General features: G+C 38.4%; 2 protein-coding genes across 2 annotated transcripts in view; one reads left to right on the forward strand and one right to left on the reverse strand.

Moving 5' to 3' along the window:
• LOC126474002 (uncharacterized) overlaps positions 1 to 6,710 on the reverse strand; it is a 39,940-nt gene extending 33,230 nt beyond the window's left edge. Inside the window, exon 1 of the mRNA XM_050101392.1 lies at positions 6,600 to 6,710. Coding sequence (XP_049957349.1) covers positions 6,600 to 6,630 — 31 coding nt within the window. The 5' untranslated portion in view covers positions 6,631 to 6,710. The remainder of the gene's footprint in view (positions 1 to 6,599) is intronic.
• Positions 6,711 to 6,817: 107 nt separating this feature from the next.
• Positions 6,818 to 25,106, forward strand: part of LOC126474001 (MAPK regulated corepressor interacting protein 2-like) — a 47,000-nt gene continuing 28,711 nt past the window's right edge. The window contains exons 1-5 of the mRNA XM_050101391.1: positions 6,818 to 7,155; positions 17,501 to 17,671; positions 20,458 to 20,570; positions 20,653 to 20,715; positions 20,795 to 20,848. Coding sequence (XP_049957348.1) covers positions 7,151 to 7,155; positions 17,501 to 17,671; positions 20,458 to 20,570; positions 20,653 to 20,715; positions 20,795 to 20,848 — 406 coding nt within the window. The 5' untranslated portion in view covers positions 6,818 to 7,150. The remainder of the gene's footprint in view (positions 7,156 to 17,500; positions 17,672 to 20,457; positions 20,571 to 20,652; positions 20,716 to 20,794; positions 20,849 to 25,106) is intronic.

Below are 25,106 nucleotides of genomic sequence, written 5' to 3' on the forward strand. Positions count from 1 at the left end.
TAGTCGATATTTTCTTTGAAAGTAAAACTATATTTTATGAGTGATGTCAAATCCACCATTTAACAAAATGCAATAGCTAAATATATTTTATCCTATTTTGTTAAACATATCTAGATAATTAAACTCATGTGTGATAACACTGGAAATATTTTACAGCAATTTAAAGAGATAGGTCAGACTTTGTACACTGTCATTCACTCAGTAACTGCATTATGATTGAAGACCCATAATCTTATAATGAAGTAAAGCTTTTCGATGAAATTTCATGTATGAAAACAATTCTGAAATTATTATCCTAATGACATCATGTAATAAATGCTATGTAAGCAAAGAAACTTATTTCCAGAATACAAAAGTGAGAAGAACCTTGATAGAAACAGTAACATTATCTGAAAGAATAGTTGGAGCCTATGTATACTGAAACTGACTGTAGTTTAACTGCGAATACAGAGTGTACAGAATTATCTATTATATGAAGTTGATAGTTTCAAGAAAATGTTGATATGATACATATCAAAGTAATCTTCGAGAGATGTTGAAGAGATGTTCCTAATAATGTTGAAGAAATGTTGATGAAAAGATTGAAGTCAGGGTTAGATAACTTTATTCTGTATTATGGTGTAACGTCCGACTGTGACAAGAAGCGTGAATGTGATATATATAAAGAAAGCTCCATGTGCCTTTATTGTGGTTCTGATTTTTAAAGACAAACATGAAATAGTATTAAATAATTACTATTATAAAAGGGAAGCTTTGGACAGTAGAAATGATGGAAATAGCAGAAGGATTGGATATGAAAGAATATTTGTAGTAGGAGAATGTTTCTGACCATTTAATAACATCAAAAGGAGGGAGGAGGGGGATAGGGGGGAGATGGGGAGTGGGGAGTGGGGAAAACAATTTATTATGTAATTCAGAATGACAAGAGGCAAAGGAGTGGAGGTGACTTAAGTTCGTCACTAACATGTCCAAGAGGCAGCTGTGGAAAAAGAGGAGACCTATGCCATTGCAAAGTAGGCAAACTTGTCAATATAGAGGTCATCCTTAACAAAGATACTCATTACGATTGTGGATCTTTGCAGCTCAGCAGACTAAAGAGCTTAGCCTATCTCTGGGATATATGTTCCCTGGGCTGAGGCGAAGCATTCCCAGCTTTCCTTCTTACAGTGTTTAGTTATAGTTGGTTACTTTCATGTTCCATGGATTATTTTGCACAATAAAGCGTCATGATGTGGAACAAGTCTTTTACATTCATATTGCAAATTAATTTGTACATCTATTTGTACTTTAAACATCACCATATTATTTTTCCCCTGAAATGAAAACAAGATATACAGATTGAGTTAGCAGTTCCTACCAACCACTTTGTACACATTACAAACATAGGAATTCTTCTACAGAATAGAAGGAGTTGTCAATTTATTTTCAAATTTTACCTTGCTGTCTGTTAGACATTTTATATCACTGTAAGTGGTCAAAATTTTTTTGTTGCAGCATTGTGTGTCCCCTTTCTGTGCTAAAGACAACCTTAATGTTAATAGCTAGTTTTACCACAAAGTCACTTAAAAGTAATAAGGTTGGCCTGTGAAGGGTGTCGCTTAAATGTTACGAAGCTCCTTGGTGATCCTGAACAACTATTGCAACGTCTCTGGCTCACCATGCACTGGCTGGCAATGGACAAGACCTTTAGCACGAGGAACAGCAGTTCCAGTAGTATCAGTAATGCATTTGACAAGTCTAGCACAGCCTTATCGATCCAATCTGAGAAAGTGGGGAAAAGGTATCCACAGAGGCACACAACTGCCAGCTGACTATTTGAAGCACCCAGTGTGGTAGTTGGTCTATCTCATGGTGGAAGGCAGCAGCAGGATTACTAGAAAGTGGTCAGTCATGAGATATCCAAGTAGTGACCAATTTAGCGACATCACGAGATTGGGGGAAGATCATAGAGTGTGAGCGTGTGTTTTCTCTGTCTTCTTTAACCACTTTGTCCAATAGCGAAAACCTAACTGTCTACTATTAATGTGCCTGTCTGCTGTTCAGTGCCTCCTGTAAGCGGGGAGTAGCAATATATCTTAATATTATTGTTATTTCATCATGAATTTTCCATTTTTTGCAAACAAATATGTAAGAAATGTGTATTTTTCAAAGAAAAAATTTGAAAATAATATTTTTGGGAAGATTAAAGTAATCTCGCAGTCGTGTTCTCTTGCAAATCAAATAAAAGCACAATTATGTAGCTCCAAGCATTTTGCAGTTGCACTTAAGTTTGTTTATTTTAAAATGGACAATTTCATACACTTAGAGAGAAAAAAAAACTGGAATGGTCAAAAGCTGTTAGTATTTTGCAGTATTTATAACTGTGGTCATCATATATTTAAAAAATCATAAATCTTGGAATCAAAGCCTAAAAATAAACCAGAACTGGTTAGCTGAATATGGACTAAACACTTAGAAAAAGCAAAAGGGGTTTTGACTGAACAGACTCGCTGTTGGCATATGGCCAAAGGCATATGGCCACAATGTCTATGGAAGAAGTGGAGTTCCTCCACTATATAACTGAAAGCTAATGAATCAATGGACACATCACAATGCAAAAGACGTTTGCACAGCATCACTAGAATGCTGAGTGATGAAATCTAATGTTTCTGGATTGTACTGACATTTGTTCCTACTTAAATGTTAGATGCTATTGTGGTGATTTATCTCATAGCATGAATTACACTGGGCAAATACCAAATCTGATGTTTGGTACACCAGTGGTTACAACACACATTATGGACTTTTTTTATATTGAAGATAATACGAACAGTAACACCTACATCAGGGAAACTTTAGAGCCACAGATAGAGCTTTTCTTTCTGACAACTGCCAATGACGCATTTCAACAACATACTGCTTGGCTTAAAGTGATGAATTCCTCATGCTTTTGCTGTCTGCAAATTTACCTGTCATGCCACCTGTCAGACATAACTGAATTGGTTTGTATTCAGTTCTGTTTCAGTCCTCCAGAAACCAAAGTTGATGCTCTTTGGACATGCACATAGACAATATAACGCTCTTTGCTACCATACCAGGATATTAGAGGTTCTGATTACAGCACATCGGGGCTTCACATGATGCAGATTTTTAAGTGAGATCACACACAATTCTCTAACCCTAATCATTAGTGTATTGTCATACACAAAGCCATTGGTATTATGTTTATTTCAGTTATATTTACTTTTCTTGTCCCAGGAATACTGAGAAATGTTGTCGTATGTCACTGAGTGGGCTGAAAACTTCACCTGAGGCACATGTTCATGCTGGACTTTCATAGCTTAGTATTCCATTATTACAATAATAATAATAGGTCTAATAATAATAATAATAATAATAATAATAATAATAATAAAGGGAGACATGTTATGCCATGTTATGACCATGTGTCATTCACATAGAAGTACAATTGAACAAAAACACGTTTCTGCTTAGGAATATCTTGACTGGCACTATTTCAAAGAATACTAGGCCTAACAAAACAGTGCAAGTAAGCAGAAAGAAATATTTCAATATAGTTCTGATATTTATGAAATAAGAAAGCTTATCAAAACAACTACCGAAATCAGTCTCAATAAGATTGTAAAAATGAGATACAACAGCACTAAAGAAACTTTTATTGTTTGTAATAAAAATGCAAGGAGATGAGAACAAATGTGGTTCAATCATGAGTGAAGTGCGTCCAGTGGAAAAAAAATAGTGAATTCACTTGTTTATACACTGTCTACAAATACTTTCATAACATATCTGAATACAACTTGAGTGTGTGGGACGCACATGAGATTTGACTGAGAGGAGAGGTGCAAGCAATACAAGAAGGGTACCAGTGACATACGTTCAACTTGAGAGCATCACAAAAGTGTTGACTATCCTGTAAACTCTGCATGGAAATCCAAAGGGGTGAAAATACATTTCTTTTGTGGGAACAGTGTGACAATAGGGAATGATGATCAAGCTGTTGTTGTTGTTGTGTTTCTTGATTATCAAAATGCATGATAAGAACAGAATATGGATCTATATGGAGAAATTATATTCACAACTTATGGTGGACTGCATACAAATGCTAGTGAAATGCAGCAATCAGACAAAATTTCTCACCAATGCTTGGGCACAGTGTTAGCAATAAAGAAGTACAAAATAAGCAATTTACAAGACATGCGTAGTCTGACGGAATCTACATCACAGTTTATGGTTAAAGAAATGTAAGTTAACAGAAGTGCTGCTGCTATTTTTTTTAATCATTTATTTGATTGAGCATGGAACTATTTGATATTAACACGATTCAATAAATCTATTACTGTAGTCTATACACTGAGCGAAGATTAAGACACAAACAAAAGCAAAAGCCATTTTTTTTCCAGAAAAAATTTCACTGGAGGATACAGACTGCAGCAGGTGGATGGATACATCTGGTTACCCACAACAATACACCAAAAGTGACTTGTGGATTACTGGTATAAGTGGTCTGAAATTACTCCACTGTAACAGTATAGTGAAAAGGAAAGTTGCTACTCACCATATGGCAGAGATGCTAAGTCACAGATCGACAAAGCAAAGAGACTGTCATAAATAAGCTTCGGCCAGTATGGCCTTCCTCAAAAAAAGGTGACTCTCTCTCTAATGCAACCCTCACACAGACCCTTCTTTTATGTAGGAAGTGCTCTACCAACTGAGTTATCCATGCACAACTCTAGACTTGCATTCACAGCTACCTCTTCTCTGAGGGAGGGTGATAGTCATCATGCTTGGATGGCTCAGTCAGTAGAGCACTTGCCCACAAGAGGCAAAGGTCCTGGGTTCGTGTCCTGGTCTGGCACACGGTTGTACTGGAAAGAGGGTTTGGAGGGGGGGGGGGGGGAGGACACCCAGTGGAAGTAAGTTCTTAAGTAAAAAGAGCAGAAAAATTCTGTTCAACAGCGATATGCTTTTATTGAATGATTGGAAGTACATAGGATGCACCTAGGGAAGACACAAACTGTTTGAATTGAGCATTATGGTCAGATAATAAAGGACCAAGAGGCTGCAGGAAAATATGTAGGCCCTGCTGGTAGTTTAGGATCCTGTTGCAGAGAGATCGAGCTTGCCTGGGCACAGTACTCTGCTCCCATCTACAAAGGCATCATGTGATCTTCCTTCCACACTTCCACTGGTCGAGGGATGTGAGAGAACATTTTCTAGGCGTCTGTCAGAAGTCCTCCACTATTAGAACTTTGCCAGATCAGCAATATGGGCCTGTACTGAGCAACAAGCTGTGGGAACATCTCTAGCAGACAACTCATTATCAGAATGAAGGAAAATCCTTTCAATCCAAAATTTTTGCTACAACTATCCCCAAATACCTTCAGATGGTCACCTGCATACAGCTCTAATCATCCAGGAAGTTTCGATCACATACACTCCACTGCAGAATAAATATTTATTCTAGAGGTCTTAAGTTCCTTGATTCCAAACGCAGGAAGCAAATTATGACTTCTGCACATAAACAGATACAACCTTCAATATTGCATGGTTTTCTCTAACCAGTTGTTTCACAATTAACTATCTCTCCCCCCATGCGGTCCTTCCCACAGAAACAGATGAGAAAAATTTAAATTTACTGCCATAAGGGTAATCCTGTTTTTAAATATCAGAGTTGAGAAAAACCTGGATATTTTTTTAAAAATCCCAAATAGTGAGTAAACTTGGTTTTGTGAGTTTTTTCATATCGAGAATTTAATACTTCAGTTTATATTACTATGATTAATTTATTCAAAACACTAACCCATTCCTCGAATATCTGCGGGCCTCTTTTCTTGTCCTGCCAGCACTGCATTCATTCAGTGAATCTTCACCTTTGGATTTGTTTGGTCAACATTAAGAAATAATTTGAGAGAGAAAAGAGCCCAAGAATTTAATGAAGATCTATACGTTTCTGTATGCTTCAGAGAGTAGTAAATTGTGCTTTGCGTTCATTGCAACTACATCAATTTAAAGTTTTTCTCTGGAAGTGCAAATGTTATTTAGTAGTGTTTCTTAGAGTGCAAGGAACGTTAGAACCCAGTAATTATGATATAGATTTTTGAGACAGTAAATGGTTGCCTTCAACAAATATGATGGCTCTATTATCTCCATAGTTAAATATCATAGAGTTTCATGTTTTTAAATATTTATTAAAAAAAAATCATGTTTTTTGGGTTGGGGTAAATTACATCAACGCTGACAACTCAGTGCTAATTAACGTTGTTAGTCTCTATATGAACCGCAACTAAACCTGGAAGTCGGCAGCTGGCACGCAAAGAAGGTGGGGGTAACAGTAGATGTGAGTTTTCGAGTTACAACGGCAATTGTACGTATTCTTCAAGTAATATTGACACCTCATTTCCCAAAAGCCTGCTACAAATCAACAAACAGCGGATTTTTGTTGCTGATAAGAAGGTATTACGCAGTTGCACGAGACAAAATTAGTAGAAGGGCTCTAATAATATTTCGCACTTGTTAACACTGACTTCTTCAATACCATTAAATTTGGAATAATTAAAAAAAAAATGCAAAATTCACGAAACATATGATAGTGTTTATACCTCCCCTACTACTCTGCACCGCTGCAGCCATCCTCAAACTCAATTCTTCACCCCCGCAACCGGTCACTTTGGCTACAGAAAAAGATGTTAGGTTTATTGCGAATAACCAAGGATGACTTAAGGTAGCATCAGAGATAAATATTTTATAATGCGAATGCACTCATTATTTATCGCTGTTGCAAAAACACTAAAAAACTTGTATGCTTATTTTCGATTAATTAAGATGTAATTTATTACTTGAAATTCAATTTCCCCAACAAGAACATTCGAAGAGTTAAATATGTTTCTTCCCGCCCTCTTGGCAGCGTGTGAATAGTAGTGACTGAGTCAGAGCGGGAGTGACAGAGGAAGGATGAAGGAGTGGGAGGGGTAGATGTTCATGTCAAACTAGCTTCGTAAATATAAACAAAGCCTCGCAGTTCAAGAAAGTGCCATTGTTTTGTGCCTAAAGGAAACAGAGGAAGCGTGGTGATTTGTTGCTCTGCAACGTGATTTCTACCAAAGCGTCTAGACACAGATGGATAAAAAATAATTCATTATCCTTTTCAGACATGAGGTAAATCTGTCTTCAGCCTTTCATTTCTTTCTTTTTTTCTATACACCTACTGAAATATTAGGATCAAGTGTGATGTTTTGAGTGGATTTTAATTTTAATATAACACGTTCTTCGAAGAAGTAGATAGTTACATCGAATTAGGTCACTGCATTTAAGTGTTCTAGTTTTTTATTTCCATAACGTTGAAAGAAAGCGAAATGCATGAGGTGCCGCGGTCTCCTTAATTTCTGAACTTTGTTTCAAACTGTAAATAAATGGGTTTCCTAGCCCACATGCAATCTCAAACAGGGATTTAGTTCCACGTGATATAGATGTATTTGTCAAATGATCTGATGCGGAAATTTTACTTTTACATTGCTGTGTGACCAAGCAGTAATATACTGCCACATTTTGATGTTACCCTAATTTAATTTCAAAATATCATACTAGTGCCCATCTTCATTGCCACGAGATTTTAAGGTATTTTTATAAATGCTTGGATTACATAAAATAACCAGTTCTTGACAAACTGCTAAGTATCTCTAAATAAGGGTGATCTATAAGTTGCAGTAATAATTGTCTTTTGATGTTCAAGGAATACAAGAGTTCGTTTCACTGTGCTGTGTAATTAACTATCTACTTTTTGCTCACTTACCACAGAACTATACTAGTTAAAAATTTCATATTTATAAAATGATAACCAACAGATTCTTTCATCTGTGTGGTAGTACCTAGTTTACTTACATATTTATTCTTTTTTCATAGTGCAGCCTATTGACTGTAACAGATTTTATGCACTCATCAGAGTAACATAATTGTTGTGCATTACAAATGTGTCGGAGTTGTAGAGTGCAGAAGATTATTTGGTATTTTATGACACTAATGGATCAATATAGTTGAAGCAATGGTGTACACAGTAAAAATAGCAAGTCTTGTAAAAACTCCATGAAGTATTATTTTAGAGAGTATTAGTAAAATAGTGAATGGAGCAAATTAAATAATAATCTAAGTAATGTTTGGTTTTGTTAAGCAATATGTTCATGTGTTGCATCTTGGCTCCCTCCCCAATCCTCACTTCCACCCCAGTTGTTGTTAACAAAGATGGAGATTACTGTTCTTGAGGAGTGCAGAATGTTGTTCAGAAATATATCGGAAATTTTTATTCATTTATTATTCATCGTGAAGCATTAAAAATGCAATCAATTTTCTATTTTGTGGAGTACACATACGCGGTGTAAAAGATATTTTAGTTCATTTTGGTTATCAATTAACAAAATTGTCCATTATAAAGTACATGATATATTAAACATATTCACTTATATAATCAAGTGAAACTAGCCTATATTAGTAATTAAGGTCATCTTTAGAGCACATTTTAAACTCTCCTATTGTGTAAATGCTTTTGTGCAAGCCATTTCTGTGAGGTATTTTTAACAAACTCAGTGACACAAAGTGTGCCTGTACTGGCAACATGTTAAATAGTTGCAACCCCATTATGTGTAACTATCTTGAATTTTCTAATGTCAAGCGACTGTGACATCGATCTGCTGTTTTAGACATGTGTTAAGTTGATGGGAAGATGGTCGCAGCTTGTGACTGTGTTTGTTCTCTTTTGTTTGTATTAGACAATTTGTATAAAGAGAGACATAACTGTTGACACTTTGTTTTCTGAAATACAGTCTACAAGGCTCATTGTTCCTGACTCCGTGGATGCACATAATTGCCTTCTGTTGCCAGATGAGAACGTTTTTCACTCCAGTGGTATTCCCATATAACAAAATGGCACATGTCAAGTGGATGTGGAAAATGGTGTAGTATGCATTGAGCAATAGCTTATCACTAACATCAGACTTTATTTTACCTAACGAACATGTAACACATGCTAACGTAGTACAGGTATAATCGGTATGACTCTTCCATGTTAACTTTGAGTCAAGATGGATCCCAAGAAGTTTAGCTGAAGTACAGTCATTGCCATTATCTTTAATACATAAGCTGAAGCGAACACTTTGGGTCGACAGAAGTGTCCGATCCCACGTGTCGACTTTGACGTTGTGTTTGATGTCATGACGGCACGGAGTTTGGTTTGCAAGTGTGGCGTGTTTGTAGATGTTGTCATTTTGTGGTTTGTTGTGCTCTCAGGTGGTATGGTCAGGTTTTTCGTTTGTGTGGTGTAATGGGCTCAGTTTGCTTTTGCTCATTATCCAGAATTGTTCGAATGTCGGCTGTGTTTGTAGTGGAGTTCGTTTCAGTGAGTTAACGATTCTGTGTGAAGGTTAATTTAGTGTTGTTCGCTGCACATCGTGTGGTAATTTTAGTGACATTAATCGGTTGTTGGTTTTGTTCATGAATGGATATGACGGATAAAATTAACAGTGCGCAGGTCACGGGAAGTGTTCGATCTCAATGTGTGGCTGTGTATGTTGATATTGGTATCGGGAGATTTTTTTGAGCTATATAGGCCAAGGGAAGTGTTTGATCCTAATTTATGGGATTGTGAGCTGCTGTTGAGCTATATATGTGACGGGAAGTGTCCGATTCCAGATGATATTGTGTTTAGTGGTATTTGGGGAGTTTTGTGATGTCGGTTTTTTTTGTCGTTTTCTGTGGTTTTGTATGGGGGTGGGTATCTAAATTTGTTTATATTTAGTTTGCCCCCACCCAAAAACACCCAATTTCCCGCGCTTGTCCCGTTATTGTCATTTGACTTTTTGTAGAAAGTGTGTGTGTTTGTTTTTCGATGTATTTTCGTCCTCATAATGTGTACGTACCGACTTTATATGCGCCATACTGGAATTGTGGTTTATGGTCGTTTCCACCATATTTGTGACGTCATGGGTCAAAGCAGATGGGCGAGATCGGACGCTTCCGTATTTCCAACACTTTTCATGATTAATAGGCATTTCATTGATTTGGAACCACTTACTGGCTGCTCCAAGATGATCCGTACTTTCCTGCTTTAGTGCTCCTAAGTCTTTCCCCAGCTGTAACAGAAGTGGTATTATCAGCATAGAGTGTAGATTTACACAGCACAGTGGTGGGGAAATCATTTACATGTATTATCAAGAGTAAAGGTCCAGACGCAGAACCCTGTGGCATGCCCTCATTATATCCAAGACATTTGATGACATATTATTGAACTTTACAATTTGTATTCTATCACTCAGGTAGTATCTGATCAAAATAGCTGTAAACCTCTACAACTGTAGCAGTAGTGTTTTTCTAGCAGAATTCTATGGATAACACTGTTATGAAAAGGAAAGTTCTACTCACCATACAATGGAGATGCTGAGTAGCAGCTAGGTGCAATGAAAATACTGTCACAGTATAAGCTTTCGGCCAACAATGAAAAAAAAAAAAAAAAAAAAAAAAAAAAAAAAAAAAAAAAAAAAAAAAAAAAACACAAAACACACACACACACACACACACACACACACACACACACACACACACACACACACACACGCGCACGACTGCAGCCTCTGGCAGCTGAAGCCACACTGCGAGCAACAGCAGCAGTGCATGATGGGCAACTGGGTGGAGGTAAGGAGGAGGCTGGGGCGGGGAGGAGGAGGGATAACAGGTTAGGGGGTGGGTGAAGTGCTGCTGGGGAGCAAGCAAGTACAAGGTGGAGAGAGGATTGGGTAGTTTGGTGCAGTCGGGAGGTGAGACAGAGGCCAGGGGAGAGGTGGGGGGGGGGGGGGGGAGTGGAGAAGGAGAGAAGTAAAACGACTGGGTGCATTGGTGGAATGAGGGCTGTTTAGTCCTGGAATGGGAACAGGGAAACGGTAGAATGGACGAGAAAAATGACTAACGGAGGTAGAGGCCAGGACAGTTACAGGAACGTAGGATATATTGCAGGGAGTGTTCCCACATGTGCAGTTCAGAAAAGCTGGTGTTGGTGGGAAGGATCCATGTGGCACAAGCTGTGAAGCAGTGATTGAAATGGAGGAAGTCGTGTTGGGCAGTGTGGTCAGCTACAGGGTGGTCCTCTTGTTTTGATTTGTCTCAGAATTAGCAGTTACGTTATCAGGGCCTGTAGATTGTCTTTTTGCGATATCCTTAATAGAGCACAGATCATGTGACTGTAGTATATTGAGCAGACTAACAAGGGGGGGCCATGATGTTGGGGTCATGGATTTACTTCAAACTTTGTTCACCCATAGTAGGCCATTAAAACAATGTAATGTGCAAGTAGTAAGGTGCACTACTCTGGCAATTCTAAGAAAATTGGAAGAGAAGTTTTATGCATTCATCATGTGGTTTATGTATCTGTACATAGGTGCTGGACGTTGGAGTTCATGGTAGCCAGCCGGTTAGTGTTTGAGCGTCAGAAGAAGAAAGTATATGAGGCAACGGTTCAAATCCTGTTCAAACCTTCGTTTTTGTAGCATGAGTGTAAATTTTGTGGTATTAAAAAAAAATTGCCCCTACACTATTCATTCATGCTACATGAGCAACAACATCTGATCACTACAAGTCTCTGTGTTTGGAGCTCAAAGCATCGAAGTGCAAAGTAGTTCTGGATACCTTATCAGATTGCATTTGTAAGGGATTTTGCAAATCATGACAGGCTTACATGCTCAGGAAAACTCTTTACATTTCTTCATTTACTTGTCAATAGTTATAAATATCTTAGTTCTAATAATTAAACTTAATTAAAAATAGTAAATAGTCAAATAACATGAACTTCACTAAAACTTCATGCAAATACACATGGTTTTCTTTAATCATATTACCTCTCAAATGTCATATAAATTAAATAATATGACCACTGACAGAAAAAAAAAAATGGATTAAAAGTTAAGGTTGAGCAGGAGTCGAATTGTACCTCATATACGTTTGCGTTATAAAGCTCAAAAGCTAAGCACTTGACCACCATGAACTCCAATGTCCGGTCACCTATGCACAGATGCATTCATTTCATAATAGATACCTAAAACTTCTCTTGTGATTTTCTTGGAACTGCCAGAGTAGTGCACCTTACAACTTGCAGATTATGTTGTTTTAATGGCCTACCAAAGGTGTACAAAGTTTGAAGTAAATCCATGATCCCAAAATCATGGCCTTCCACTGTAAGTTGTTTAGGAGGGTCTCCTTCGCTGTACAGAAATATGTACTGAATGTCGCCAAAAATTGAAATTTCTCAAAGTGTGCAATCGGTTTCTTTAAAGCCTGTGCAAATTCTTAAATATCACTATCTGGTGTGCAGTATACTGGCACAAGTACAAGTTTAACATGGGCAGTAACATTGCTGCCATCTCCAGTGCATTACCTATACAGTAATTATTGACACTAAAGGGCACTGTAATGAATGCCTATCCCACTACTAACATATATTGAGCATCCCCACCCCTCCCTCCTGCTCCCATAGTTCTGTGTTCATCTACAATAATCCAGTACTAAGTGAAAACCTGGCAGTACGTAACAAGTGTTCATTAATAAATAAAGTAATATGCTTGCTCATCCCTAACAGAACACTGACATCATCAGTTTTATTTTTTAAAGACCTGATGTTTGTCATTGTAAATAGTAAGTTGTCATCACAAAGTGGTAGGTCTGGATTTGTGCACAGTAGCACATCTATTTGGTCACTTTGCCAGTAGTCTTCTGTTACCTGCAGATTGTGTTCTTACATGTATGGCTAGTTTCTTGATCATGTTGGATGCAGATGGTGATGACAAAGTGATTTCCATGGTGCCAGCCATAAAAACCATTGCTCCACTCTGGAACTTCTCTTTTTTTGTAGAAGACACATGTACAGCAGCTTGTTTGCCTTCACATATGCACTGGGTGCTTGTTCTTTTTAATTTTACAGTTTGATGGTTTTCATACACCGACTGAGCACTTGCTTTTAGTGCCTTTACAGCTTGGCTGTTTTTACTCACTTCCTGAGTACTTACTTTTAACAGATGAACATGGGCTGTAGATGCCAACTTACAATTTATATGTGAAGGGCTGTTTTTGATGTCTTTCTATTTTGCTGTGGTGAAGTGGATTTGGCAATGGTTTCACAACATTGGGCCGTATGTCACAAATGCAAAAAAAAAGGGTCATGTGTCATCTGTTTGCAAATCCGACTGCATACATGATGTTCATGAACATTACGCTGATTCTGATTCTGTGTTGTCTGTCAATTGTACTTCTTCCCTTTCAGGGAAGTTATTCCTCACTGTCCAAATACTTGGTCGAGATGTTCGCATGCAGGTGGATACTGGTTCAGAAGATTTCTCTCTTGGGACAATTTGATGCTGAGGTATCTTACAAATCTGTCGTTTGCACTGTTCCCATATTTGTGGTCGACCATAGTAACGCGGAGAATCTTTTTGGTTTCGATGCCTTTCACGTTTTTGGGTTCTCCATAGATGACTCTGTCAATATCGTCTCTGATGCTCTTCCTTATGCTCAATTGGATTCCTTGTCAATGACATTTTTGTCCCTTTTTTTTCTCCTGGGTTAGGCCGTGCAAATGACTTTGAAGCTCATATCGCGCTCAAACCCACTGCTCGGCCTAAGTTTTTTCGGACTCAGCCCATTCCTGTGGCCCTTCGTGATCAGGTCAAACGGGAGCTGGATTGTCTCACTGCTTCAGGGGTCTTGCTTCCTGTCACTTCCAGTGAGTGGTCCTGTCCTGTTGTCGTCATTGCTAAGCCAAATGGTGACATTCGTCTCTGTGGCGATTTCAAAGCCACTTTAAATGCTCAATGCCTTATCGACATTTACCCTATGCCTCGACCTGAAGAATTGTTCACTAAACTTGCTGGAGGCCAGTATTTTTCTAAACTTGACCTGTCAGAAGCTTATCATCAACTTCCTCTCGACGCTGCTTCCCGACAGTTTCTGGTCCTTAACATGCCTTTCGGCCTCTATCAATACCAACGATTGCCATTCGAGGTTGCCAGCGCCCCTGCTCTCTTTCAGCGCTTCTTGGAACAATTATTTGCTCACTGTCCCTGGGTGTATAAATTACCAGGATGACGTTGTCACTGGCTCCACCACTGACGAACATCTTCAAAATCTCCACACACTTTTTCGTGTCTTACAGACTGCCAGTCTTAAGTGTAATCTTCAGAAATCAAAATTTTTTCAGGCATCTATCACATACTTGGGGTTTCAACTCTCTCGGGATAGTATTCGTCCGATCGCTGCGATCAGTGCCCTTCCTTGCCCTACATCTGTTAAGGAACTGCAGGCCTTCTTGGGGAAAATAGCATACTATCACAAGTTTTTACCGTTTGCTGCTTCGGTGGCTCAGACGTTGCATCGCCTGTTGCATAAAAACATGCCTTTTCACTGGTCTGCGTCATGTGATGCGGCTTTCCAGAAATTGAAGACTATGCTGAAACAGGCCCCGTGCCTGGCTACTTATCGACCTGGCCAACATAACAATAAGACACAGTTCACTTGTTGTTGCAATAAACGGTGGGTGTTCTTATTTCATGCCAGACAGGTTTAAACATTTGTTGACTGTTAAAGTTGGCCACCCTACAAATTAATGAACAGTAATTATTGTTGCTTTGGTTGAATTTGACCTATTCCCTGGTTAAAAAACACACTCTCTTGTTTTGAGCACTGTGGGCAGAAGTGGAAAGGCATCATCTTTGGTATCAGATACTTTATTGAAGTTATATAATTCTTTGTGTGCCATTCTTTACAAGAGGCGTAATATCCTGCAACTGTTATGATAAGGACATCAAATCCAAAGTATTACTCATCAGTAAAAATAACTGAATAAATCACTGTGCAAAACCCAACTTGCGCTCTTCTCACATGACATCCTCGGAGCCACCGGTCCAAGAAATCAGTGCTTATTAATGAAAGTACAACCATAAAGGATATCAAAATTTTTGACTGGATGGACGAATTAAAGGTAGAGAAAACTACTCATATTATCTTCGATGGAGACTTATTGACAGCTGCAGAAAAACACCATAGAAATGCATTGGGATCCTTGCTGTTCATACAAGGTGGCAATTATTGAACCCTATTAAATAAAATCATCATAACTTCTGAACAGTTTGAGTTAGGACTTTCAAACTGTATGGTTGGCCGTGGGGTGTGATAGGAATTATTATGCGTGTGTGCACGCATCTTGTTGTTGTCAACCATTTGCATCTGAAAGGTCACAGTACAGTGTGCCTGAGTGTACAACGCTTGTGAAGGCCTACTATGTGAGCCATAACAGCCCAACTGTGGCTCAAAGGAAGTTTGCATCTGAGTTCAAGCTGAAGACAACCGGTCCAAGTGTGCTAACAATCAAGAATTTGATTTTAAAGTTTGAGAGAACGGATAGTGTTGATGATGACAGTGATGGCAATGTTGATTGTCCAAAAAGGATGAAAACACCTGAAAATATCGAAGACAAGTTAGGTTTCAAACCAGCCCCAGGAAATCAATCAGACAAGCTGCACAGCAGGTGGAAATCAACCAGGAGTCCCTGTTGTTGAAGACCTGCATCTCTTCCCATACAAAATTCAAACCCATCAGCCATTAAGCCCCAGGGCCATGGAACAGTGGTTATGGGGCCATGGAACAGTGGTTGTGTTTCGCTCAACACTGTTGTCCACTGAATTGACCATGACTTTGATGTGAATATGATTTTTTGGTTTAGTGACGAAGCCCTCTTTCATTTGGACGGATTCATCAATAAGCAAAATTGGTGCATTTGGTGGACTGAGAATCCGCATTTTGCTATTGAAATCTTCACCCTCAATGAGTGACTGTGTGCTGTGCAGTGTCCAGTCATGGAATAGTCAGTGTGACATTCCTTGATGGCGTGGTGACTATCAAATGGTACATGAAGGTTTTGGAAGATGAATTCATCCCCATTATCCAAAGTGACTGATTTCGACAAGATGTGGTTCATGCAAGATGAAGCTCGATCCCATTGAAGCGGGAGAATGTTTGATTTCCCGGAGGAGCACTTTGTGGACTGCATTCTGGCTCTGGGGCACCCAGAGACCATTCATATGGCCCTTGATTGGCTCCCATATTCTCCAGATCTGAACACATGCAACTACTTTTTGGAGGGCTGTACAGCAATAACCTTAAAACCATTGCAGGATACACCAGGATATTTACTCTGCCATGCTCATCATAGTTGTTTTCAGAGTATAGATGAAGCTACATAAAACTGGTATAGGTAACTCCTCTTTATCTACATATGGATTGTGAGATCTTTGTGCCACCGCAAGTGAACTGTGTTCCTTTTGTAGTGAAAGTCATGCCTCTGTACACTTTTCTCTTGTCACATGATGTGCTCATTGTAAAAGAAGAATTAAGAGGGCGGTATGAAGTAAGTGACTAATGATTTTAATCACTGTTTTAATCAGTGTTAGTGATCTGGGGAGCAGATTTCAAGTAATTTCAGGTGCATATATGAGGTATAAGTCAGCAAAGAAGAAAACATTGATAAGATGTTGGAGATTACAGTGCATGGGAAGGAAAACGATTCTTAGGAGAGTTACCATAGGATGAACTGACCAATTAAAAATTTATATAGATATGTCATTTCAAATTTTAATAAGCAAAGGAAATTAAATTTTCACATTTCAGTGAAGTACAATGACAGCCCAGTAGAAGAGTTTTGGCCCGTGATTTTGAACTTGATCCTTATGATGGATATTGTAAAACTATGACAGCACCACATAACTACCAAAAACTGTTACTGAATTTGGTGATTGATCTGCTTTAAATTGGATGTTACCATAAGCTATCTTAAGGAGCCTGTGGGTATTAAGAGTTGTGACGAATGTGTATGTTGTATGTTTGATTTTGGTGCACATACAGCTATTTAATCAGAAATAATTGAAAAAATAATTAAAGAGGTGATATGTCAATTCAATATAAGTTACGAAGAGATGAATACATTTGGAAGGGCCAGTACACTCAGAAGATTTACCAGGAATTCAGTTTAATTTGACTGAATCATGTTACTAACTAAACCAATTTTCCCTCTTAAAAATGACAGGGACGTGACAATTCTTTTTTCCCCAAACTATGCACTTCATTTATAATAAGGAATAGTGAAAAAAATATTGGTGAAACTATTGTGCTCTAGAAAAGATGGACCAGACAATATTTTGACCAAGTGTCACAGCTTTGAGAGTGAAATCTTGTAATTTTGTGATGTTGAGGAATACACACAAATTTTACATATTTACTTCAGCTAAGAAAAATATCTCTCCCTCTACACACACACACACACACACACACACACACACGCACACGCTCCCCCCTTTCCCTCCCCCCCCCCCCCTCTCTCTCTCTCTCTCTCTCTCTCTCTCTCTCTCTCTCTCTCTCTCTCTCTCTCTCTCTCTCTCTTAAATGAAACATTGTGAGCTAAATTAAAGTTAAATCCCTCCAGTGTGCTGAACAAGAAACTTGAGAAGGATGTGATGGAAGAAAGCAGTGTAGATGTTGGAGTATTGAAACGGAAAGACAAGTTGGATGTTTTAATTCTTAACACAGGACATCTTACTAGAAAGACAACTTATACAAAGAAGAAGAGAAACCAAAGAACCCTTGTTAACTTCAAGTAAGTCACATCAAACTAAAAGATGCATTGTTCACACCCAATTCACTGGTGAATACGGGTGTACATAAAGTCTGGGAACACTTTCAATTATTTATTGTACAAGAACCAAACATTGTACAGATATCATACATAAGTCATTTGAAGAGAAACCCTGAAATGGTTTATTTATTTATTAAAAAAAAAATTTTTTTTTCATGTATACCGCCACATTGTAATTTGATAATTTGTCAATAGTCAGGACTAGTCGCAAACATGGCAAGTTCAGGTGCGGAGCGAGCTTTCTATGTGTTGGAGTTCGGCAAAAACAAGTGTACTACAGCTGTTCAACGGATGTTTAGAACCAAGTACAGTAAGAAGCTACCAACAAGGAAGGCCATTTAGCACTGGCAACATGATGACAAAGACAGGCATTTTGAGTTTTGTTCGCAGTTGCAACAATTGAATGAGAATGGGGATGGCATTGTTGATCACTTAATTTTTAGCAACAAAGCCACTTTTCACACTAATGGGAAAGTGAACAGGCATAATTGTCGAATATGAGGTAGAAAGCATCCACACGAATGCATTTAATATGAGTGTGATCCCAAAAGGTGAATGTTTTTTGTGCCTTGTCATGTCGAAAACTGTGTGGGCCATTCTTCTTCGCTGAGAGCTCAGTCACTGGATGTTCCTACTTGGACATGTTGCAGCAATGGCTGATGCCTCAAATGCAATGGGACTCTCCATTCATCTTTCAGCAGGATTGGGCTCCACCCCATTTACAACGTGAAGTTCATGGGTACCTGAACACAGAGCTGTCTCATCGATGGTGCTACAGAAGGGGACAGCTATTTCATGAAATGGCGTCCCCCATCATCAGATCTCACTCTGTGTGACTTTTTTCTGTGGGGACACATTAAAGATCTGGTGTATGTACCACCTCTACCACGCGATGTGGCAGAGCTCAGGGGGAGAATACGGGAAGAGACTGCCACAGTTGACAAAGCCATGCAAAGCTTTCAGAGTTTCTCTTCAAAATGCTATGTGTTTGACATCTGTACAATGTTTAGTTCTTGTGCAATAAATAATTGAAAGTGTTCCTGGACTTTATGTACACCCTGTACAATGCCAGTAATCAAATAACCACTAAAGCCAAATGTTTAAATTTGTATGACCGAGGACAGATGGAATTCCTGAAAGTATCACATTCAGCATCTGGTACAGAAGCTTAATGTTGATATTTTCACTAAAGAAATAGTCTCCACTTTCACAGAAATGTAGAAGCTTGTTTATATTATTTACTTTCACTCTATTATACCCAAATGATTCTTGGTGCCAGTTTGTGAAGTTCATGCAAATTGATTTTGAAGTGCCTCGAAATGCTAACTCAGCCATTCCTGTACACATATACCCATTAGGTATTTATGGTTAATAATATGAATTCATTAAGGAGGAACTGCAATACTCACTCTGTACACACTCAGCAGGGAACTATTATCGACAGCACTATTTTAACGACTGAACGGGAATGTGTACACTATCCTGCAGGTTTAATTTTCAGTAGACTTCTAGCAGAACTGAAAAATCTGAATTCTAAACCTCATATTTTCAAACGTGAATGAAAATTTTTTATGACTCAGTCTTTCCATTGTGTACTGGAGCTCTCGAAGTATTTTAGAGCCATTTACTGTAATGTGCTATTTATTTGTATTCACTGTTGTCAAACTCTGTTTTTTACGACTGGTGTCAGTTTTGCAAATGAAACAGCTGAACAGTGATTTAAACTAAGCGATTTTGGTAACATTTTATTGAATCGAACACTCTCATATTTTATAACAAGGTGATAGAAGGTAAACAAATTTCAAAAATATTTCACTGAATTGAAAGGAATAATGTTTTACCACAAATTGTTGGAAAGTAAATAAATTTCAAAAATATTACAAAACAAAACAAAAAAAAAAAAAACAAAAAAAAGGCACATAGGAAAGATCCACAATCAGTTTTGCCATTCTCAGTGCCTTTTATGATGATTTGTGTGTTTTCAAGAAATAACTGTTTTTAATCATGTTTTGATTAAAATCGTAATCTTACATATTGGTTTGCCTTATAGTATGAGAAGATAGTCACATGTTCTTCTCCTAGCATTCTTAAATCATTATAGTACAGGAAATGAAAATGAATCGTAAAGCCATGTGGTCACTGTAGCTAGTGTCGTGATAGCTGATTTCTAATTTTGAGAGTCTTTTAACATGATTTGTAACCTTTAGTACCTCGTGTTGTCTAGTTTTAGGCCTATAGTTATTATAGATATGCATAGCTGTTCTAGACAATTTACATCTCAACGCTCTGCATTTCTCCAACCAAACTTATTTTTGTAATACTGTGAGTCATTAGTGGGATATAGGATAACTTTTTGTGCCTCAGTGTGTCCGGATTGGTAGACTTTTTATGAACATTAGAATCTTCTTCTTCCTGAAACTTTTCTGGTTATGCAGGTCATGCAGAATATTAGAATAGGTAAAGTAAATGTTTATTAATATGATTAAGTAAAATCCTAATGAAATACAAACAGTGGTACGAGAAAACAGAAGTAGTTATCTTATTGAAGAAATGAAGTATACATACTGTTTAATCCGAAGTCAAATGCTACTTCTGAGCTTTTTGAGCTTATGAAATTGCCTCTTTCAGTAGACACAGATTATAGTGTGTGATATCTCCCCCACCCCTCACTGACTCACATTTATTTATTGTTCTTTGCTGTAATGCTTTCTGTACATAGTATTAAGTAATATAAAACTGCTTTCCAGTTTACCAAGACCTCAGATGCAGTCACTGAATGGGAAGAGACCAAATAGTCAGCGAATGCAGCCAGATATAACTACTCCACAACACGATGATTTAATTAAATACATATGTGACTGTAAGTCTGTTTATGATTCAGTATTACTTATAGTTTATTGTACATCATGTCAGTTTCACCCGATTTTACATTTCTGTTGTAGCGTGGAACAAAGTCACAAGAGAACTAGAAAACTTTAGTCAAAATGGATCTGAAAATGGGAAAGGTAACTGAATTCTGAATTGGTGTTTACATAACTGTGTGAGAGCTACTTTTCTTACAGCTTTTGATGTTTTATGTTTTAGGAGGTCCTTGTGTTCTTTATTATGCAGAACAAGATACAAATCCTCAGTTGAAAGGTATGATAAATGTAGCTAATAAATAAAAAGGAAAACTACAGCTTTGAAGAAACCTGTTATGTATCTTCTGTTACAGATTAATTTTTTATAAACATGCACTGAAGAGCCAAAGAAACTGGTACATCGTGAGCATGCAGAAGTTCCGTAACATGACGTGGCATGGACTCACCTAATGTGTGAAGTAGTGCTGGAAGGAATTGACACTATGAATCCTGCAGGGCTGTCCTAAATCTGTTAGAGTATGAGGGGGGGTGGAGATTTCTTCTGAACAGCATGTTGCAAAGCATCCCAGACATGCTCAATAATGTTCATGTCTGGGAAGTTTGGTGGCCAACGGAAGTGTTTAAACTCGGGAGAATGTTCCTGGAGTCACTCTGTAGCAATTCTGGACACGTGGGGTTTTGCAGTGTCTTGCTGGAATTGCCCAAGTCTATCGGAATGCACAATGGACATGAATGGATGCTTATGTACTTGTCACCTGTCAGAGTTGTATCTAGACATATCAGGGTCACATATCACTCCCAACTGCACCCCCCCCCCCCCCTCCCACACCTTCACACGGTCTCCATAAGCTTGAAAAGTCCCCTGCTGATATGCAGGGTCCATGGATTCATGAGGTTATCTCCATACCCGTACTTGTCTATCTGTTCGATACAATTTGAAATGAGACTCGTCCGACCATGATGTAACATGTTTCCAGTCCTCAGCAGTCCAATGTCGGTGTTGGCGGGCCCAGGTGAGGCATAAAGCTTTGTCGTTGTGCAGTCATCAACGGTACACAAGTGGACCTTTGGCTATGTATTGGTGATGGGCTCATTGAATGGTTCATATGCTGACACTTGTTGATGGCCCAGCATTGAAATCTGCAGCAATTTGCGGAAGGGTTGCACTTGTGTCACACTGAAAGATTCTCTTCAGTCATCATTAGTCCTGTTCTTGCAGGATATTTTTTTGACCAAATCAGTGTCAGAAATTTGATATTTTAGCAGATTCCTGATTTTCACAGTACATTTGTGAAATGGTCATATGAGAAAATCCCCACTTCATCGCTACCTTGGAGATGCTGTGTCCCATAGCTCGTGTGCAAACTATAACACAATGTTCAAACTCACTTAAATCTTGATAACCTGCCATTGTAGAAGCAGTAACCAATCTAACAACTGCACCAGACACTTGTCTTATATAGGTGTTGCCAACTGCAGTGCTGTATTCTGTCTGATGTGAATTTTAAAATTTTCCTGGCGAATTGACTGTTCAAACAAATTTCGGGCTTGCAGCCGGTCGTCGTTCAATACTTCGCACGATATTTCAACTGGGCACCTGCCAGTCATCTTCAGGTGCCCAGTTGAAATATCGTGTGAAGTATTGAACGACGACTGGCTGCAAGCCCGAAATTTGTTTGAACTGTATTCTGTCTGTTTACATATCTCTGTATTTGAATATCCATGCGTATACCAGTTTCTTTGGTGCTTCATTGTGTATTGTTAGCAGATACCTACATCTGTAACAGCAGAAACCTCTCCCCCAGATACCTACATCTGTAACAGCAGAAACCTCTCCCCAGTACACTAGTTTTTGTCACACACCTTTACAATGCTCACTCCTACTTTGATGGTGCAAAGAGAAATTTTGTCCTTGAATCTAGATAAGTAGATGACTTTCATGGGTGTCTAATGATGTATGTTCATAATTTTTTTTGGATTTGGTAAGGGTTCCTTTTTTGTGTGTTGCAATCCAGTAAATTTTGGGAATGCTATTGTGCAGTTCCCATCCTTTCTACTGTTGTTGTTGTTGTCTTTAGGCCTGAGACTGGTTTGATGCAGCTCTCCATGCTACTCTATCCTGTGCAAGCTTCTTCATCTCCCAGTACTTACTGCAACCTACATCCTTCTGAATCTGCTTAGTGTATTCATCTCTTGGTCTCCCTCTACGATTTTTACCCTCCACACTGCCCTCCAATGCTAAATTTGTGATCCCTTGATGCCTCAGAACATGTCCTACCAACCAGTCCCTTCTTCTTGTCAAGTTGTGCCACAAACCCCTCTTCTCCCCAATTCTATTCAATACCTCCTTATTAGTTATGTGATCTACCCATCTAATCTTCAGCATTCTTCTGTAGAACCACATTTTGAAAGCTTCTATTCTCATGTTGTCCAAACTGTTAATCGTCCATGTTTCACTTCCATACATGGCTACACTCCATACAAATACTTTCAGAAACGACTTCCAAAATCTATACTCGATGTTAACAAACTTCTCTTCTTCAGAAACACTCTCCTTGGCATTGCCAGTCTACATTTTATATCCTCTCTACTTCGACCATCATCAGTTATTTTGCTCCCAAAATAGCAAAACCCCTTTACTACTTTAAGTGTCTCATTTCCTAATCTAATTCCCTCAGCATCACCCGACTTAATTCGACTACATACCATTATCCTCATTTTGCTTTTGTTGATGTTCATCTTATATCCTCCTTTCAAGACACTGTCCATTCCATTCAACTGCTCTTCCAAGTCCTTTGCTGTCTCTGACAGAATTACAACGTCATCAGCGAACCTCAAAGTTTTTATTTCTTCTCCATGGATTTTAATACCTACTCTGAATTTTTCTTTTGTTCCCTTTACTGCTTGCTCAGTATACAGATTGAATAACATCGGGGAGAGGCTACAACCCTGTCTCACTCCCTTCCCAACCCCTGCTTCCCTTTCATGTCCCTCAACTCTTCTAACTGCCATGTGGTTTCTATACAAATTGTAAATAGCCTTTCGCTCCCTGTATTTTACCCCTGCCACCTTCAGAATTTGAAAGAGAGTATTCCAGTCAACATTGTCAAAAGCTTTCTCTAAGTGTACAAATGCTAGAAACGTAGGTTTGCCTTTCCTTAATCTTTCTTCTAAGATAAGTCATAGACTCAGTATTGCCTCACGTGTTCCAATATTTCCATGGAATCCAAACTGATCTTCCCCTAGGTCAGCTTCTACAAGTTTTTCCATTCGTCTGTAAGAATTCGCATTAGTATTTTGCAGCCATGGCTTATTAAACTGATAGTTTGGTAATTTTCACATCTGTCAACACCTGATTTCTTTGGGATTGGAATTATTATATTCTTCTCAAGTCTGAGGGTATTTCGCCTGTGTCATACATTGTGCTTACTAGATGGTAGAGTTTTGTTAGGCCTAGCTCTCCCAAGGTTGTCAGTAGTTCTAAAGGAATGTTGTCTACTCTCGGGGCCTTGTTTTGACTTAGGTCTTTCAGTGCTCTGTCATACTCTTCACGCAGTGTCATATCTCCTATTTAATCTTCATTCTCTTCCATTTCTGTAATACTGTCCTCAAGAACTTCACCCTTGTATAGACCCTCTATATACTCCTTCCATCTTTCTGCTTTCCCTTCTTTGCTTGGAACTGGATTTCCATCTGAGCTCTTGATATTCATACAAGTGGTTCTCTTTTCTCCAAAGGTCTCTTTAATTTTCCTGTAGGCAGTATCTATCTTACTCCTAGTGAGATAAGCCTCTACATCTTTACATTTGTCCTCTAGCCATCCCTGCTTAGCCATTTTGGACTTCCTGTTGATCTCATTTTTGAGACATTTGTATTCCTTTTTGCCTGCTTCATTTACTGCATTTTTATATTTTCTCCTTTCGTCAATTAAATTCAATATTTCTTCTGTTACCCAAGGATTTCTACTAGCCCTCGTCTTTTTACCTACTTGATCCTCTGCTGCCTTCACTACTTCATCCCTCAGAGCTACCCATTCTTCTTCTACTGTATTTCTTTCCCCCATTCCTGTCAATTGTTCCCTTATGCTCTCCCTGAAACTCTGTACAACCTCTGGTTTAGTCAGTTTATCCAGGTCCCATCTCCTTAAATTCCCACCTTTTTGCAGTTTCTTCAGTTCTAATCTACATTTCATAACCAATAGATTGTGGTCAGAGTCCACATCTGCCCCTTGAAATGTCTTACAATTTAAAACCTGGTTCCTAACTCTCTGTCTTACCATTATATAACCTATCTAATATCTTCTAGTATCTCCAGGACTCTTCCATGTATACAGCCTTCTTTTATGATTCTTGAACCAAGTGTTAGCTATGATTAAGTTATTCTCTGTGCAAAATTCTACCAGACGGCTTCCTCTTTCATTTCTTACCCCCAATCCATATTTACCTACTATGTTTCCTTCTCTCCCTTTTCCTACTCTCGAATTCCAGTCACCCATGACTATTAAATTTTCGTCTCCCTTCACTACCTGAGTAATT

This window comes from Schistocerca serialis, chromosome 4, assembly GCF_023864345.2.
Source record: "Schistocerca serialis cubense isolate TAMUIC-IGC-003099 chromosome 4, iqSchSeri2.2, whole genome shotgun sequence".
In the NCBI taxonomy this organism is placed as follows: Eukaryota; Metazoa; Arthropoda; class Insecta; order Orthoptera; family Acrididae; genus Schistocerca; species Schistocerca serialis.